Here is an 18539-nt window from a genome sequence, read left to right as displayed (position 1 = left end):
GATACTAATACGATTTGTATCTGAAGTTGCAAGTTATGAATAGCCTTAGTTACTTTCCCATACAGCATGTGGTCAATACAGCCCAGCCTGTATTAAACTAAAATTAAATTTTACAAAATTTAAATTAAAAGTTACTGGGAGACAAAAGTACTACTTGTAAAGTGGTTAAAACACTTTATTATTACATATTTAGCCTCCTCTTATATGGTTCTTACTTGTTTAAAAAATGGTTCCAGAGGTTATGGCAATAATGTGATATGTTGACTGACTCTTTAATTTTAGGACTTTGATATTTTGTACAGTCCTGTTCATATATGTGACTTTATGTCACATAAACAGCTCAAAAGGATGAGTTGCCTGCAAATACTGAGAGAAGTCTTTACAAAGGAATCAGGTTGATTAGGTCTTTTATCTCTAAAGGTCAGGTTGTTGCCTAGTGGTGACAAGAATTCTTTGTGTTTAGACTGTACTCCTGCCTCTCTGATTTTTTTCTTACACAAAAAAGACCCCTTGATAGAAGCCAATTATGTGTACAAATTAAACTACCAAGTCCAAACCTAGGTCTCCTGTGATCTTCTTAGTTTTTTAAAGTACTTGTTCCTTTAGTGGCAAAGGTTTACCTGAGAAGCCATCAGAAATGGTGCTAGATTGATAGGGAAAAACTCTTAAAGAGGAGTATTTATAGGTTCTTGGAAAGTTCTATCTGTGCAGTTCTGTAGTTTCTAAAAGCATGCTAAGGCCGGACTTGGCCCATTTTGCACAATTAAACATTCTAAAACCTGTGGTTGACTAAATAGTTCACATTGTAACAATTTAAAAAATAATGTATTGTCATGGCATTCCAACTTGTAGAGAAAAGTCTTGTGGGAGATCTAAGTGGCTTAACTTGATACTTAGGATATTTGTCATTGTAAAACTACTGTTTTTTCTTTTGCAGATTTTCTTGTGAAACGTTCCGGTAGAAAAAGTTGTTGGGACAAACTTCATTTGGTAAGTTTGTCCCACTACCTCCTGCCCCCTACTATACTCTCTGCTGTTCTGAGGCAGCAAAAGGTAATTTACAGATGAATTTTGGGGGCCTGTTTTGTCTGTGGACATAATTATTTAGGTGAACCCTTGTATGTTCACTTTAATGTTAAATCTCAATATTTGGTGGTTTGTTGTTTTTTTTTCCCATTAGGACTCAAGCCAGATTACTTTTCCCATATATAATTGTGCCATAGTATAATATACTGTGCCTAGAAATTTGTATTTAAGTTGAGATTAAATGAGTTGTGGCCCTAATCTTTTGTTTAAAATGGTTCTTAACATGATGTTCTTTTAAATTGAAACTTGATTCTTATTTTGAATTTTCTTAAATTGTTAAATCTGTGTGAAAATCGAGGCCTCATTACTAGCGTTAGTGGTACTAATGTGACGTTCAACTAGAAAATAACTTCTAAAAAATTTGTTAGTCCTGTCCCCAGTGTGGATGTTAATCCCTGTCCTGTCCTTTTTTTCATAGACCTGTGTGGATCTGTTATTACCTAAGTCTTTATTACTGCCTCTTTTTTCTGCCATCTGTCTAATGGAGGAAATTATTATCTAACTTTATTGAAAAGAGAAGTTGCTGTTTTGGTTTTAAGTTTCTGGATCCAAATCATTCCCTTGTTCCAGAATCTTTAGCTTGGCATTGCCTCCAGATTAAGGATCAAGCTCCTTAGCATGGCATTTTAGGCTCTTTATAAGTGAGCTTTAAGCACATCTACTGCAACTAGGCACTCATTTCCCCCATACATCTAGAACATCTTTTGCTGTAGCCACCCTGACCTACTTACTGTCCCTCAAATACTGTCCAATATCTTGCCTTTTTTTGGGTCTCATTCTTTGCTTGTGCTGTTCCTGTCCCCCCTTTGTCTCAAAATCTGTCTGGTTCAGCCATTAAAAGTGCGAGTGTTCCACAAAGCCTTACTTGAGTGCCCAGTTCAGAATCCATTTCTCTGTCTTTTGCATCCCCATGGAATTCTATTTCTACATCTCTTATCACACTCTGCCTTATTAGTTATGTTTGTCACCCCACAGGATTGTGAACATCTTGAAGGCAAGAACTATCTTCATGTTTGAATTTTCAGATCACGCAAACGTTCCCTGAGTCCTGGGATACTAGTGTCTTCTCAGTATAATTTCATTATAATTAGGATTTTTGTTTTTGTTGTGTGTGTTTGGTTAAGAATAAGGGAGAAGAATTAGATTCTTTTGTTCTAGTAGAGAAGAATTAGATTCTTTTGTTCTAGTAGAGATTAGTTATCATCTTGTTGATTCAGGATACTGTTTATTTCCATTCTATATAGGAAGGATTTATATAGTACATATAATGTGTCCTTGTAGTCCAAGTTGCTCAGTATCTCACTTGGCTGAGTTATTGTTGGCAAGTGTGAGTTTTAGTTACTGATTAAGGAATTGAGTAATTTCTTGTTAACAGGTGCCTGAAAGAATGAGATTCCATGTTAAGTAGGAAGATAGATGTCTTACTTCGGTAAAGATTTCTCAGAAGTCACATTCTCAGACTGACACTGGAGACCAGTGAAGCCTGCAGATCCCAACTGTCAAATTCTCATACATACATTAAGAAAAGAGAAATCATTTGACTTTGCTTCAAATAAGAATTTTACCCTTCATTTGGCCTAGCAGGGTGCATATTAGACCTTTGGAGAGGAAATGTAATCCTAATGTATTACTTGACTCTTCAGTGTTTAATTTTTATTTTTTTAATTTTTAAAAAATATTTATTTATTTATTTTTGGCTGCGTTGGGTGGGTCTTCGTTGTTCTGCACAGGCTTTCTTTAGTTCTGTTAGGCGGGGGCTACTCTTCGTTGCAGCGTGCAGGCTTCTCATTGCGGTGGCTTCTCTTGTTGCTCTAGGCGCTCGGGCTCAGTAGTTGTGGCGCACGGGCTTAGTTGCTCCGCGGCATGTGGGATCTTCCCGGACCAGGACTCAAACCCGTGTCCCTTGCATTGGCAGGCGGATTCTTAACCACTGCACCACCAGGGAAGCCTGATGTTAGATTATTAAATTAATTTTGATACCAGGAAACATATTATTGGAATTAATATAATGTGGGTTCCAAATTAAAAGACTAAAGAGAGATGACAACTAGATCCAATGTGATCCTAGACTGGATCCTTTTATAGAGGGGGGGGGGGAAATCTCTGTAAAGGATGTAATTGGTTGACCAAATTGGAATATAAAAAGTAGATTAAAGTACTATATCAGTGTCAAGTTTCCTGAATTTGAAAACTTGTTCTGTGGTTATATAAGAGATTATTTTTGTTCTTATAAAGTATATATTGAAGTAGTAAGGGGTAAAGAAGTAGCATGACTTGCCTTAAAGGTCCCAAAGGTCATAGAGTTTAGTGAATGGCAGACTCAGGACTCCTGTCTCTTCTGCCCTCAGAACCATTGCTTTACATCCCTGATTATTTTTTTTGATGGCTTTATCTTCACACTCTGTCTTAGGTCAAGTGAAAAGCTTTTATGCAATATTATTTTGAATTTCCTTTTTAAAAATGTCTTTGTAGAAAAGTTTATTTTCCTAATTACAAGGGTAAAGTAATTCTAAAAGTATAAAAACAAAATCCCTATTCCCACTTTCTTCCTTAGAGTGGTAACCATTGTTAACAATCATTACATCATTTTTCTGTACATGTACAAACATGTTTCTGGATTAATACAAATAATGCTTATGCGTATTTTTATTTTAACCTTTCAAATTACAGAACATTAGAACTTCTACCAAGTTGATAACCATGAGTTAGTGAACTATAGTTTCATAAATGGAATTAGTATGTGTAGTCTTTGGCAATAATGATCCCCCCCACCAAGTGTGTATCTTTTCACCTAGTAAATTTATTTTTAAGAATCAGGGCTGCAGAAATAGTGACTTGTGCAGAGATATGGGCAAGGATGGTTATTGTGGCTATTTTGATTGTAATAGAAAAGTGAAAATAACCTAAATATCTCAGTAATTGATGAATTGTTAGGTTATGGTGTATCGGAATATAATGGAGTACTGAACTGCCATGTTAAAAGTATGTAGTGACACAGGAAGGATTTGGTGCATTGAGGGAAAATGTGCAGAACAATGAATACAGTATGATCCTCCCCCCTCATTTTTCGGGGGTAGATTATGTATGTCTTTGTATATAAATAAAGAAGTGTCGTGGACAGAATTATAAAATATTAACAGTGGTTGTAATTACGTGTAATTGAAGCGAAGGGCAGCAAAGAATGAGAAGGGAAGTTCTACTTATTTACTTAAAAAATAACAGATTTGAGATATAATTCATATATTATACTGTACATTTGACCCATTGACGTATACAGTTCAGTGGCTCAGTATATCCATTGTGCTGTGCAACCATCACTGCAGTCAATTTTAGAACATTTTATTACTTCAGAAAGAAGCTCTCCATACCCTTTAGCTATCACCCCCCTTACCTTCCACCTCCCCCAGATCTAAGTAGCTACTAATGTACTTCCTATCTCTATTAATTTCCCTGTTCCATTTCTGTGAAGTATGATACGTGGACTTTTGTGACCGGCTTCTTTTACTTGGTATAATGTATTCAAGGTTCATCTATATTGAAGCATGTATCAGTACTTCGTTCCTTTTAATTGGCTGATTAATACTCCATTTTGGGATATACAACATTTTGTTTATCCATTCATCCGTCAGTGGACATTTGGGTTGTTTCTGTCTTTTGACTGTCTTGAATAATGTTGCTATAAACATGTGTATACGAGTTTTTCTGTAGATATGTTTTTGTCTCTCAGACAAAATTCCACTCTCTTTAGGAGTGGAATTGCTGGGTCAGGTGGTAGCTCCATGTTTAATTGTTTGAGGAACTGCTAGGCTGTCTTCCAAGGAGGCTGAACCATTTTACACTCCCACAAGCAGTATCTGGGGACAGTTGCTTGCTTTTTACACCTGTATTTTAAATTTTCTTAGAAGGAGCATGCATTACTATTACAACTAAAAAATTAAGACGTGTTAAACTACTTCTCTTAGGCTAACAGTAATGACTCAATTTCTTCCTTTTGGTGATAGTATAATTACCATTCTGGAACCCAAGTTTTGTAAGTCAGTTGTTGACTACTTTTTAATGATTGGCTATATCTGCTCTTTGTAATATTAATATTATAAGGACCTCCAGCAGCTTCGTGATTCATATTGGTTGCAGAGTACCCATGATCTTGGAGAAAGTTTTACCTTTCCTCAGATGTTTAAAGCAGCACCTCTTACTTTGAACTATGTTATCTGTTTTCTTATCTCCCCTCTTGCACCATAAATTCTTTAATCTTCCTTAGCCCCCACATCTAGGCCTTTACCTATTACTGTCAGTTATACTCTAAAATAACTTATATCCTTATGCTTTTATTCTATCTGCACTGCCTCCTTTCTAAATCAAGCTACCATTTTCCTCCCTGTAATTGTCTCCTGATTCTCTTTATTCTTTTTGTTCTCTAATCCATTCACCACACAGTAATCAGAATTATTTTAAAATCAAATCATATCACTCGGCTGTTTAAAATCTGTCAATGAATTTTTGACACTTGGAATATAATCTGTTGCACTTGGAATATAATTTATACTCCTTACTATCTACATTATCCTCTTGTACATTTCTCCATCTTCAAGTTGGGCCACTCTTCTTTCTGGCTCAGTACATTTTAGCTATACTGGCTTCCTCTTTTTAATCCTTCAGAAATGCCAAAGTCTTTTCCTTGTCAGGAACACATGCTGTTTTCTGTACCAGAAACTGGCCTTGCTGCACAGAGAGGCCTTTTCTGACCACCTTATCTAAAGTAGGACTCCCATACCCCCACCCTCTCAGTCTCTGTCTCAGCATCCTGTTTGTTTCCTTTATCACATTGAGCACAATTTGTAATTATAATTATTTGTTTCTGTCTTCCACACTGGGATATGAGCTCCTTAGTGCAGGAACCAGCACAGTGTCATAGTGTTTGACACGTAGTTAGTTCTCAGGTAATTGTTGATTGACCAAAGTGCAGCACACCATTTTACAGTCTTTATTTGGTGTAGAAATGGAAGACATCAGGGACTTCCCTGGTGGTCCAGTGGCTAATAAGATTCTGCACTCCCAGTACAGGGGGCCCGGGTTCGATCCCTGGTCGGGGAGCTAAGATCCCACATGCCTTGCGGCCAAAAAACCAAAACATAAAACAGAAGCAATATTGTAATAAATTCAATAAAGACTTTAAGAATGGTCCACATCAAAAAAATAAAAGAAAAGGAAAGTAAAAACTTTGTGAAAATTTCAAATGTATAAAAGTAGAGAAAATAGGTTAATCTCCATTTACTTATCTCATTGGGCTTCAGAAGCTAACAACTCATGGGCCCATCCTGTTTCATAGATACATACTCCTACTCATTTTGCCTATTACGTGATATATTACTTCATGTGTACGTATTTCAATTGTATATCTAAAAGAAACGTCTAAAAAGCCATAACCACAGAAACCTCCTAACCACTGTGACATTGTCAGTTATACAGAAAATTAATAAATAACATCAAATATTATATGGGCAGATTTCCCTAAATGTCTCAAATTATTTTCATACTTTGAATTAGGATCCAAGCAAAGTCCATATATTGCAATTGGTTGACATGTCACATCTCTTTTTTAATCTGAGTTTTCCTTTGATCTCTTCTGTCTTGCAGTTTAAAGAATTTGGGTTATTTTTATATTTTTATAGCTTTCTCTAGACTAGATCATTATGTTCATCCTATATTTCATTAGCAGTTGTAAAATGGTGATACTTATTTGTGTCTTGTTTGTGTATTAGGTGAAATACTACCCCCATCAACTACTTGGTTGTACAGAGGTTCAGTTTATATAGGAAAAGCAAGATAAATACTAATTCTTTGCCTTTATTTACCAGTTTCAAAAATAAGAAGTTGCTTACTTAGCATTCCTCCAGTGGTGACCAATGAGAGGGAGAGAGAGAAATATTATGAACTTATAATTAAACATATTGAAATTCAATACATGGCGCTTATTATTTTTGCTCAAATTATTCCATTTTCACCAGTGATTCTGTTTAGATTGGCTCTGGAGTCCTTTTGATATACGCTTAGTAGTCTTTGATAGTTTCCTTGCTTTCCAATTTAATGTTCCAGGATCAACTTACACATTTTCTGTTCTAGACCTGTAATTGGCTATTTCTCAGGAGCCTTGTTGGCTCCTTTTGAAGTGAGAATTAGTATTTAGATACCATGGTCTAGATGCTTAGAATGCTCATTGCTGCTGGGTCAGTTCCATAACATTTTTGCAGTAAGATTATTTTTAGTATTTCATGAAGAGTTTGATTATATTCATACTCCTCACCTACACATCACATAAAACTTACCCTTTAAAAGCATACAGTTCAGGAGTTTTTAGTATGTTGTGCTAAACCACCACTAATCTGTTTTCTGTCTCTACCTAGATTTAAAATTCTGGGCAATTCATATAAATGAAATCGTACAATATGGTCTTTTGTGCCTGGCTTCTTTCAGTTAGTATTATGTTTTCAGAGTTCATCCGTATTGTATCATGTGTCAGTATTTTAGTCTTTTTTTATTGCTGGATAATATTCCATTGTGTGGATATACCACATTTTATTCTTTCATCATTTGATGGACATTTGGGTTGTTTCTGCTTCTTGGCTATTATGAAGAATGCTGCTGTGAACATTAACACACAAGTTTTTGTGTGGATATGTTTTCAGTTCTCTTGGGTATATACCCAGGAATGGAGTTAATGACTCATATGGTGACTTTTAAAGGAACTGCTAAACCATTTTCTACAGCAGTGCATGAAGGTTTCAAGTTCTCCATATTCCACTACCTTTTTTATGTTAATATCTTCATCACTGGAGTTGCACTTTGTTATCTGTTTTGCAAAACTTCAAATCCACTTCTATTTGAGTTATTTAAAATATAGCAGTTTGAATATATATATGATACTGTCATTAGACATTTAATTCTAAAACACAAATATCTTTTGCACAACATTAGGACAGTTTAAAAATAAAATTCATCCAGTAGGTGTTTCTTTTTAAAGTGATTTTTAAGAGATTTTTTTCTAATAAGTTCATACCCTCAGGAATAATTTCTTTACCTTTCCTCCTTTCCTTTTTTTTTTTTCCTCCTTTCCTTTTTAATTAATTCCAACAGGTGGCCTCTTTACATACCCTTGCCACCTCATCTAAAACAGCACTTCTTTGTTACTCCTTATCCCTAAACCCTGCTTTATTTTCTTTGTAACACTTACCAGCTACCTAATATAAACATGTCTATTTATTTGTTTCTAGTGGGGAAGGCAGGCAGTAAAATTTTTATTTTATTTCATTTTTAAAATTTATTTTTGGCTGCGTTGGGTCTTCGTTGCTGTGCACAGGCTTTCTCTAGTTGAGATGAGCGGCGCTACTCTTTTTGCGGTGCACAGGCTTCTCATCGTGGTGGCTTCTCCTGTTGCGGAGCACAGGCTCTAGGCGTGCGGGTTTCAGTAGTTGCAGCACGTGGACTCAGTGGTTGTGGCGCACGGGCTTAGTTGCTCCGTGGCATGTGGGATCTTCCTGGACTAGGGATCGAACCCGTGTCCCCTGCATTGGCAGGCGGATTCTTTTATTTATTTATTTATTTTGGCTGCATTGGGTCTTCTTTGCTGCGCGCGGGCCCCCTCCAGCCGCGGCGAGCAGGGGCCACCCCGCGCCGCGGTGTGCGGGCTTCTCACTGCGGTGGTCTCTCTTGCCGCGGAGCGCGGGCTCTAGGCACATGGGCCTCAGCAGCTGCAGCACACAGGCTCAGTAGCTGTGGCGCAAGGGCCCAGCTGCCCCAAGGCACGTTGGGAGCTTCCCAGACCAGGGATCGAACCCATGTCCCCTGCAGTGGCAGGCGGACTCTCAACCACTGCGCCACCAGGGAAGTCCCAGGCATTAAAATTAAGCTCCATGACTTTTTGGTTACAGTTGTCTCCCCTAGATCTAGAGCAGTGCCTGGGATATATTAGGTGTTGAATAAATATTTATTGAAATGAATGAATAAATGAGAATTTTATGCTAATCTGTGTTCTTGAGCTAGGTTATATCACAAAGACATGTTTTAGGTTTGAATAATGGTAAGAATGATGACTCTGAGTTGATTTGTTACTAAACCACTTGGTTCTTCCTCATCCTTCTAGCCTCTGAACAATGGAGTACCCCAAACCACCACTTGGTCCTCTTAGTTTCTCCATCTGTACTTGCCCCAGAATTTACTAGCTTTAATGCCATCCACACACTTATGCCTCCCACATTTATGTTACTATCTCTAGCTTCCATCTTCTTCATGTCCAAGCTAGTTTGTTCAGCTTTTACTTGGTGTCTTCAACAGGATATCTGTTAGACATCTCAAATATAACGTGTCTAAAACGGAACCTTTGATTCCCTGTTCTCCCTCCTGTACCTCTGCACAGAGTGGGTAATCCATTTTCTGATGTTTTCCCTCATCAGTAAATGGGAAATCCTTGCTTCTAGATGCTGAAGCCAGAAAGTGTGACTTCTTTTATTTAATGAATTAGCTCAAATCCTGTGGGTGGTAATTTCAAAATATATCCAGAATCCAGCAATGTCTCACCATTTCCATCACTACTTCTTATGGTGATTATTTCCTTCTGACAGGTCTTCCTGTTTCCTCCTGTGCTCCCTCAGCTCCCCCAACAATCTAGTCTGTTCCCACCCTATAGCCAGAGCCATCCTTTAAGTCACCTCATGTCACTCCTCTGTTGATAACTGCACAAGGCTCCACATGTTCTGGGCCCTGCTGCTTCTTTGATGTCCTCTGTTCCCTCACTTTCACTGCTCACAAAGAGTTTACTTTGAATATTGAATGCCAGACTGCCTAAAATATCCTATATTCATGGAAGTTTAGTGAACTAGAAATGGTGGCTTTGCATGAAATGTATCTATTTTTTTTTATAAAAAGCTACTTATTAGAGACGATAGTGTTCTTACTAGCCTGTCTTTGAGTTTCTTGTTAGGTATTCCTCCCCCACTCTTATAGTTGTTTCTGAAAACCAGGTAAAGGTATTAGTGCAGTTTATGTGAGTTTTCAGTGAGCATAGGATATTGGGGCAAAAGGCAGTTTTTTCATATTTTTTTACTAAGCCAGTTTGGTTCCCACAGATGGGGAGATCCATTTTGAATTTACAGATAACCACAAAAACATACTGTAATATTACAAGAATATTGTTTTTGCATTTGCAGGTCAGTTTTAGTTATTGCTTTATTATTTTCATCTAAGGTTTGTAATATTTTTTGTATTGCTATCAACATTCAGAACATGAGCCTTTGCTACTTTTTTGCTCAAATAGTTTACGACCAGGAGGATTTTCACAAGGGAGTTAAGGAGTTTGGATTTGACTAGTGGGGATTGGCTGGGTGATATTCAGCTTTTCCTTGGCTGACTCTGGTCAGGTCTTTTTTTAAAAATTTTTTTTTTTAAAGATTGATTGATTGATTGATTGATTGATTGCTATGTTGGGTCTTCGTTTCTGTGCTAGGGCTTTCTGTAGTTGCGGCAAGCGGGGGCCACTCTTCATCGCAGTGCGCGGGCCTCTCACTATCGTGGCCTCTCTTGTTGCGGAGCACAGGCTCCAGACGCGCAGGCTCAGTAGTTGTGGCTCACGGGCCTAGTTGCTCCGCGGCATGTGGGATCTTCCCAGACCAGGGCGCGAACCCGTGTCCCCTGTGTTAGCAGGCAGATTCTCAACCACTGCGCCACCAGGGAAGCCCCTGGTCAGGTGTTTAGGTCCTTGTATATGCAGTTTCTTTAATTACGGTATGGCCAAATGGGGTTGGGGGATGTGTGTGTGGGAATTGGCAATTTTGTCCTTCTTTTTTTTTTTCTTTTTCAAGATCCAGGCATAAAGGAAAGAAAAGCCTTGCCAAGATACCAAAGAAAGGACGGGGATCTCTCCTCCTAATCTGGGCCTCCTGTCATGGTAAGTACTAAGAAATAACAAGAAAATTGAACTTGAACTCTGTCCTGACAATTAAGTGAATACTAATAAGTTCATAGTTACCCATTTTTGTTATTGTGAGAAATCATTTCACATTTTCTTTCCCAGAACTCTCTTGTCTATTTTCTTTTATTCTTTACTTAGTAGTAATAATTTTAGAATATTCTAGTGTCTTAGAGCAGTTTTGCTTCTATTAACTTTAATCCTGTGAGTTAGATATTGTCTCTTTTCAGTCAGATAGTAAATGGAGTCAAGACTAAAACCCATGTTTCTTGGACTACTTCAGGGTTCTTATTCCTTTTCTAGGAAGGAAGGAATCGTGAAAAGCTTTTCTCTGTGTGTGTGTTTGTGTGTGTGTGCACGCGCGCGCGCATGTGTGTTTTGTTGTGTATAGGAGAATTATATGGTCATACACATATTCTTTGTGAATTTACCTTTCTGGATAGAAGCAATTCCCTGTCTTCCCTGTCCTGTCTCTTTAAGGCATTATTTTTATCCCAGAGAAGATGAAGTAGCTCTCTGCACACTCCCTACGTACGTCTTTGACTAAAATGAGTGTATTTCAGTGACTTGTGGGCCATTTAGGACTCAGTTCAGGCAGAGATGATGGAGCAATGAGCCAACCACATTTCTGTCAATCCTGAGAACACATAAACCGTGCTCCAAGGCTTAAAAAAGAAATGGTCCTCTATAATATTGTCCCGCTTCTATCTTGGTGATGTTTTCTAGAACCAAACTCTGTCTCATGCTGGTGCACAAAGAAGGAATTGAAAAGGCCATGTTAATTTCAAGCTTCATTAGGAACATGGGTGGAAAATGCTTTTCAAAATTAAAAACAAACTAAAACAAAACAGAAAAACTAGTTGTATAGAAGTGTCATATTAAAATGACGACAAAGGTAACTGCTCTCATCTTAAATCTTTGCCAGTTTTTTCTTAGTTTGTGGGCATAACAACTTTCTAATGTATCCTGTACCCAAACACTGATGAGCTTTTCTTTAGACTATATTTTATTTTATTGGTTTTCACGAGTTTTTAATGAACTGAAAAAGTGTTTGCCTAATATTTTATGGTATGTATGCCAATGCTAATGAATAGCAAATGGTGGGCTTATGAAAGCAGCTCTGTTCTGTACTGAGGGGTTGTCCTTCATTGTGTACCACATAGCTACAATGGTGTGGTCCTCATTCTGGTGCTGCTGGGGTCTCTGGTGCCCTGCAGACGGTCTTCCTGGTGCGCTCTGGAGATACTTCTGTGTGCAGTATTTGGGGAGCAGTATGACCGTGGGTCTTTTTTTAAAAATCTGTCATAAAGTAGCATTACAACAAGTTTTTACAAGTACTTATTTACAACTCTTCCACCAAAACCCATGGTTGTGTTCCTTTCTAACTAGTTTATGTCCATATGTATATTTTATGTAGTTGGAATTAAAACATAATTATTTTGCTTATTTCACTAAATGAATTAAACATTTTTCCTTGTTGACTCATTGGATTCCTAATGATTTTTTACTAGCTACATATCATTTTGCAAGTTGTTGAATCATTGATTTAAGTAATATTAATTAATATTTTGTTTTAGAATTTTGGTTCTGTGTCCTTAATCCTTATTTTTTGTATAGAGAATTCAGAAGTACTGGTTTTTCTTTCTTTTTTTAGTGTATACTTCTATACTAATTTGAGTAACATCCTCATACTTTTAAAAGTTCTTAAATGAGATTGAGGTTTTTTGGGGGAGGTTAAGCATTAGGAAGATGTTTTCATGTTTCATTATGGAAAATCTCAAGCCTGTGCAAATCGAGAATAGTATGATGAACCCTCATATATGCATCAACCAGCTGCAATAATCATCAGTTCATGGCCACACTTGTTTCTTCTGACTCCCTCACCCCGGCCTCTTTGGATTATTTTGAAACAGATCACAAACATTATATCAAGGGAAATTTATTTTTGATGGCCTTTAATACCAGTCTTAAGAATGATGAATTGACACACTGACAATCACTTTAACTTTTACATTTGTCAAATGTTCCTACAGATATTTCACTCTTAAGTATAGTTTTTTTTTTTATCCTGGAAGGCTGTATATAAATTTAGTTTATAGGCATTTCCACTGGTCAGCCTCTACTCGCCATGTTCTTTAAATATTTATCTCTAATGTTGACTTCTGAGATATAGACTTAAGTCTCTTACCTGCATAGTTTAGTGAATAGCAGAAATTAGCCTGGAACTGTGGTGACTGATCCCTTTTCAAGATTTTATAGGTGACCCCATATGGCGCTGGTGGATATTAAGTACCACCAGATTCCACAATGCCTGGTGTTCCTCAGCAATAGCAGGAAATTGACCATGTGGAATACATTCTCCTACTAATAAACTACTGCTTAATAAGCTAGCCTAGGAGAAATTTGTTTTCAAGCCTCTTATCAGGCTAACACTTGACAGGCTTCTTCTTTTTTTTTTTAGTACATTTATTTATTTATTTATGGCTGTGTTGGGTCTTCGTTGCTGCGCACGAGCTTTCTCTAGTTGCAGTGAGCGGGGGCTACTCTTCATTGTGGTGGCTTCTCTTGTTGCAGAGCATGGGCTCTAGGCGCACAGGCTTCAGTAGTTGTGGCACACGGGCTCAGTAGTTGTGGCTTGTGGGCCTCTAGAGCGCAGGCTCAGTAGTTGTGGCGCACGGGCTTAGTTGCTCCGCGGCATGTGGCATCTTCCCGGACCAGGGCTCAAACCCGTGTCCCCTGCATTGGCAGGCGGATTCTTAGCCACTGTGCCACCAGGGAAGTCCCCAGACTTTTTCTTCCTTGCCTTTTGTCTCCTTCCAGCTCTTCCTCCATCAGCCATCTCAAGTTTGTCCTCCCTTTTACATATGAAACTCAGAAACTGTAATAAATTAGGCAGTTGATTCAGCTTATGCTTAGCCAAGTAATATTTTTACCTTTCTTCTTGGAAAGTCTGTGAAGAGTTTATCCTAATCCTTGGGGATTAAATGCATTTTTATGTATTGTGTTGGCCATAAAGTTCATTCGGATTTTTCTGTAAGAGCGTGTGGAAAAATCCGAACGAACTTTTTGGCCAGCCCAATGTAAGGGGGAAAATCAGTCCAGAAACTGTATAGGTAACGTGAACGGAGACAGTCTTATTAAAAAAGCATTTATTTTATTTGACTGTGAAATATTATTTCTTTATGCTCATCTTGTTTGCCAAATTCTCAATTCTCTTATGCTGAAAATCATTTGTTCCATTTTCAGTTTTTGGTAACTGCTTTGGTTATATACATTGGCCTGGATTAGCCCCCAAGTAAATGTGCCAGCAAGAATGAATTGATAAATGGCTTCTCTAGTTTTGTTTTTTTTTTTTTAAGCCTGCTATATTATTTCAGTTCTATGCTATTTAGAGGTCAGTAAAAATCTAGTCTGGGAATCACTTAAATAATGATCTGTCAAATGATCTTGAAGAGAATAAAAGTTTAGGCCTTATATAGTTAGGTGAGTTTAAAAAGTTAATGTGATGCTGAGAAAGCATGTTTACAGTGTACTTTTATGTAATAATTTTTAAAAGCCCCCCCCCCATATTTCATAGCTTTTCCTGCCTATCCCCTATTGGTTTATGAGAAAAACTTCCTAAATTCAAGTTTTCTCATATCTTTTCTCTTTAGTGCTGAGTGTAAATACTCAGTGTTCTTTAAGTCAAGAACTACCTCTTAAGAATGGAAATAAAATTGGTTAAAAGAAAAAAAGGTAACATTTATAGGAAAATTGAGTTCCTTTCAAATATGACAATGTCCCTTATTCCTTCACCCAATCATTGACCTCAGAGGAAATGAGTGGAAAGGAATAGAATGGAACAGATTGACACAAAACTCTTCATATAACAAGTTATTTTGGTGTTTATAGAAGTGGAGTCATTCTTCGTACACCCTAGGTAATTATATTTCTGGAGGCTCCAAGCCATGTCATATCAACCTTACTAAAACACACCAACTTCATTAAACTTTTATTTATTTATTGCTATAAATAACTGAATAGATTTTTTATACTTTTGCTTTTGAAATTATTTGATTATCAGCTACGATTTCTTGACAGTCATGGTGAATACTTATTTAGCAGTGTCACTTCCCTAGGACTGCTAAGTATATGACAAGTTTTATATTTTTTGGTAGCATTTTCAGTTTTATTTTTAGAATTTGAAGCCGCTAATTTCTTTATACATTTTAAGTATCAAACTTTTTAAAAGTTTGTGCCTCAAGATAAAACCTCTGCCTCAAGATAAAATGGCCCCTTAGAGGGGTGGGAATGGGCCCAGTCAGCTAGAGTAGCAAAGATACGGTTTTATGGGTAGTAGCTGAGTGAGTGACTGTTGTTGAAGTCTCTGTATGGCTGTTCGTTTCATCACTAGGAGACTGGTTTTATAGAAAGCCTGACTTCAGATTAAACAGCTTTAATTGGTACAGTCAGTGGTACCACATCCATGGATTCCCAGATTAATCGGGGAAAATTACAGAAAGTTCCAAAAAGCAACACCTGAATGTGCTGTGTACCAGCAACTATTTACATAGCATTTACTTTACATTAGGTTTTATAAGTAATCTAGAGGTGATTTAAAGTATACTGGAGGATGAGCATAGGTTATATGCAAATACTGTATACCTTTTTTATATAAGGGATTTGAGTATCCATGGGAGGGCTGTGTGTCCTGGAACCTATCCCCCTCAGATACTGAAGGACAAATGTATTTAGTAGTGGATTATAGTAGAGCAGCAATTCTCAAAGTCTTTGGTCTGAGGACCTCTTTTTACATTCTTGACTTATTGAGGGCCCCAAAGAGCTTTTGTTTATGTAGGGTGTGTCTGTCTGTATTTACTGTATTAGAAGTTAAAGCTGAGAAATCTTTAAAATGTTCATTAATTCATTTAAAAATAACAATAACCAATTAAATGTTACCATAACATTTTTTATGAAAATTAACTTTTTCCTCATCCGACAATAATTAATGTAAAAGAGTAGCATTGATTTTTACAGTTTTTTAAAAATGTTTGGCTTAATAGATGATAGCTGGATTCTCATACCTACTTCTACATCCAATTTGTTACAGTATGTGTTTTTGAAATAAATGAAGTAAATCCAGCCTCACAGAGATACATAGTTAGAAAAAGGAAGAGTATTTTAATAGTTTTTCCAGGTAGTTGTGTGTATTCTTCTATTATACTACATCAAAACTTGACAAGTATCAGTTCTTTTTTATAAATTTATTTATTTTTAGCTGCATTGGGTCTTTGCTGTGCACGGGCTTTCTCTAGTTGTGGCGAGTGGGGGCTACTCTTCGTTGTGGTGCATGGGCTTATCATCGCGGTGGCTTCTCTTGCTGCGGAGCACCGGCTCTAGGCGTGCGGGCTTCAGGAGCTGTGGCTTGCCGGCTCTAGAGCGCAGGCTCAGTAGTTGTGGCCCATGGGCTTAGTTGCTCCACGGCATGTGGAATCTTCCCAGACCAGGGCTCGAACCCGTGTCTCCTGCCTTGGCAGGCGGATTCTTAACCACTGCGCCACCAGGGAAGCCCCGACAAGTATCAGTTCTTTGAAGGTTAGTTGCAGTGTGGAATCTGAAGCCATATCGATAGTGAACTTTTTGTATTATGTTAAAACCATAGGTCTGTCTTGCACTTTAAATTAACCTTTTATCCATGCATAATTTTGTAACATCAAGAATAGGTCATTTTGAAAATAATGAGGAATGAGAAAATAATGAGTAATGCAGATCTTCCAAATGTAGACATATTTCGCGATAAAATTTCTTTAAAAAATCACCCTTGGGGACTTCCCTGGTGGAGCAGTGGTTAAAAATCCGCCTGCCAATTCAGGGGATACAGGTTCGATCCCTGGTCTGGGAAGATCCCACATGCCGCAGAGCAATTAAGCCTGTGTGTCACAACTGCTGAGCCTGTGCTCTGGAGCCCGTGAGCCACAACTACTGAGCCCGGGTGCCACGACTACTGAAGCCCGCACGCCTAGAGCCCATGCTCCACAACAGGAGAAGCCACCACAGTGAGAAGCCCGCGCACCGCAACAAAGAGTAGCCCCCACTCTCCGCAACTAGAGAGAAAGCCCGCATGCAGCAATGCAGACAAAAACAAACAAAAAACCTTGAGTATTGTTTGTTTATAGATAGGATTTTTCTTTCTTTGAGATTAAAAAATTGTTAGAAGTGCGATAAGTAGCATGTGTGGAAATGTCCAGTAACTAGTGGTTGTATTTCTTACTGGTGCTGTCAGTTTAACATGATACGGTTTTGCTCATATAAAATTTGCTGTGTAAACAGATTCCATCATAATTTACAGTCAGACTTTCCAACAGATTGCTTTTTCCCCCTGCCCTGGTCTTCCTATACCATAAAAATGCATAATGTAAAAGACTACTTTTTAATATAAATTATAATTAGTTCAATTCAGGTGCCATTTAGATTATAATTTATTGCTTCTTTGAAATTGCCTTAATGGAAATAAATCTAATTTGTAATATAAAGCAGATTATGCTAGGGGTAGTGGTTCACACATGTTTTCAGTTTGAGAATTCACTTCTTTTTTTTTTTTTTTAATTATTATTTTATTTATTTATTTTTTTGGCTGCGTTGGGTCTCCGTCTCTGCGCGAGGGCTCTCTCCAGTTGCGGCGAGCAGGGGCCACCCCTCATCGCGGTGCGCGGGCCTCTCACTATTGTGGCCTCTCTTGTTGCAGAGCACAGGCTCCAGACGCGCAGGCTCAGCAGCCGTGGCCCACGGGCCCAGTTGCTCCGCGGCATGCGGGATCCTCCCAGACCAGGGCCCGAACCCTCGTCCCCTGCATTATCAGGCAGACTCTCAACCACTGCGCCACCAGGGAAGCCCGAGAATTCACTTCTTAAGTTTACATTAAAAAGAAAAAAACCTTTCTGTTATGGAAAGTTCACATATAACCAAAGTAGACACAGTGGTATAGTGAACTCTCACTTAAAAGTTGCATGAATTATCCCTCATGGACAGTTCTGTTTCATTTATGCCCCATTCCCTTCCCTCTCCAGTTATTTTGAAGCAAATTCCAGATGTGAGTCACATCATTTCATTTTTATATAATGCACAATGTATCTTTCAAAAATAAGAATTGAAAGTTATAACTTAAGAGAAAAAAGCCACTGTATCTTGGTTTCTCCTAAAAGTAATATACTAACAACTTATTAGTGCTTAATAGAAATGTTCTTAACTTCTTTGACTTTTTTTTTTTGGCATTGGTCTGTTCTCCGTCTAAAGGCGCCGAATGTATTAGATGGAACGCTTTTGGGGGTGAATTTTTTTTTTTTAATTTTTATTTATTATTTATTTATTATGTTTATTTTTGGCTGTGTTGGGTCTTCGTTTCTGTGTGAGGGCTTGCTCCAGTTGCGGCGAGTGGGGGCCACTCTTCATCGCGGTGCGCGGGCCTGTCACTATCGCGGCCTCTCTTGTTGCGGAGCAGAGGCTCCAGACGCTC

At 37.9% G+C, this 18539-nt stretch overlaps 1 protein-coding gene across 8 annotated transcripts in view; it reads left to right on the top strand.

The window, feature by feature from the left end:
* The window catches only part of MTMR3 (myotubularin related protein 3), a 145579-nt gene that overhangs the window by 71438 nt on the left and 55602 nt on the right, over nt 1–18539 (top strand). For 7 of the 8 annotated variants that reach the window (XM_068563281.1, XM_068563282.1, XM_068563280.1 and 4 more), the window contains exons 2-3: nt 938–990; nt 10941–11026. In XM_068563281.1, the coding sequence (XP_068419382.1) occupies nt 11024–11026 (3 nt within the window). In that variant the 5' untranslated portion in view covers nt 938–990; nt 10941–11023. Of the gene's footprint in view, nt 1–937; nt 1054–10940; nt 11027–18539 lie in introns of all 8 variants that reach the window. The other variant, XM_068563274.1, reaches the window with a different exon arrangement.

This window comes from Eschrichtius robustus, chromosome 14 (genome assembly GCF_028021215.1).
Source record: "Eschrichtius robustus isolate mEscRob2 chromosome 14, mEscRob2.pri, whole genome shotgun sequence".
Classification (NCBI taxonomy): domain Eukaryota; kingdom Metazoa; phylum Chordata; class Mammalia; order Artiodactyla; family Eschrichtiidae; genus Eschrichtius; species Eschrichtius robustus.
Note: the sequence above shows the minus strand (reverse complement) of the source record. Positions and strands in the feature narration are given on the sequence as shown.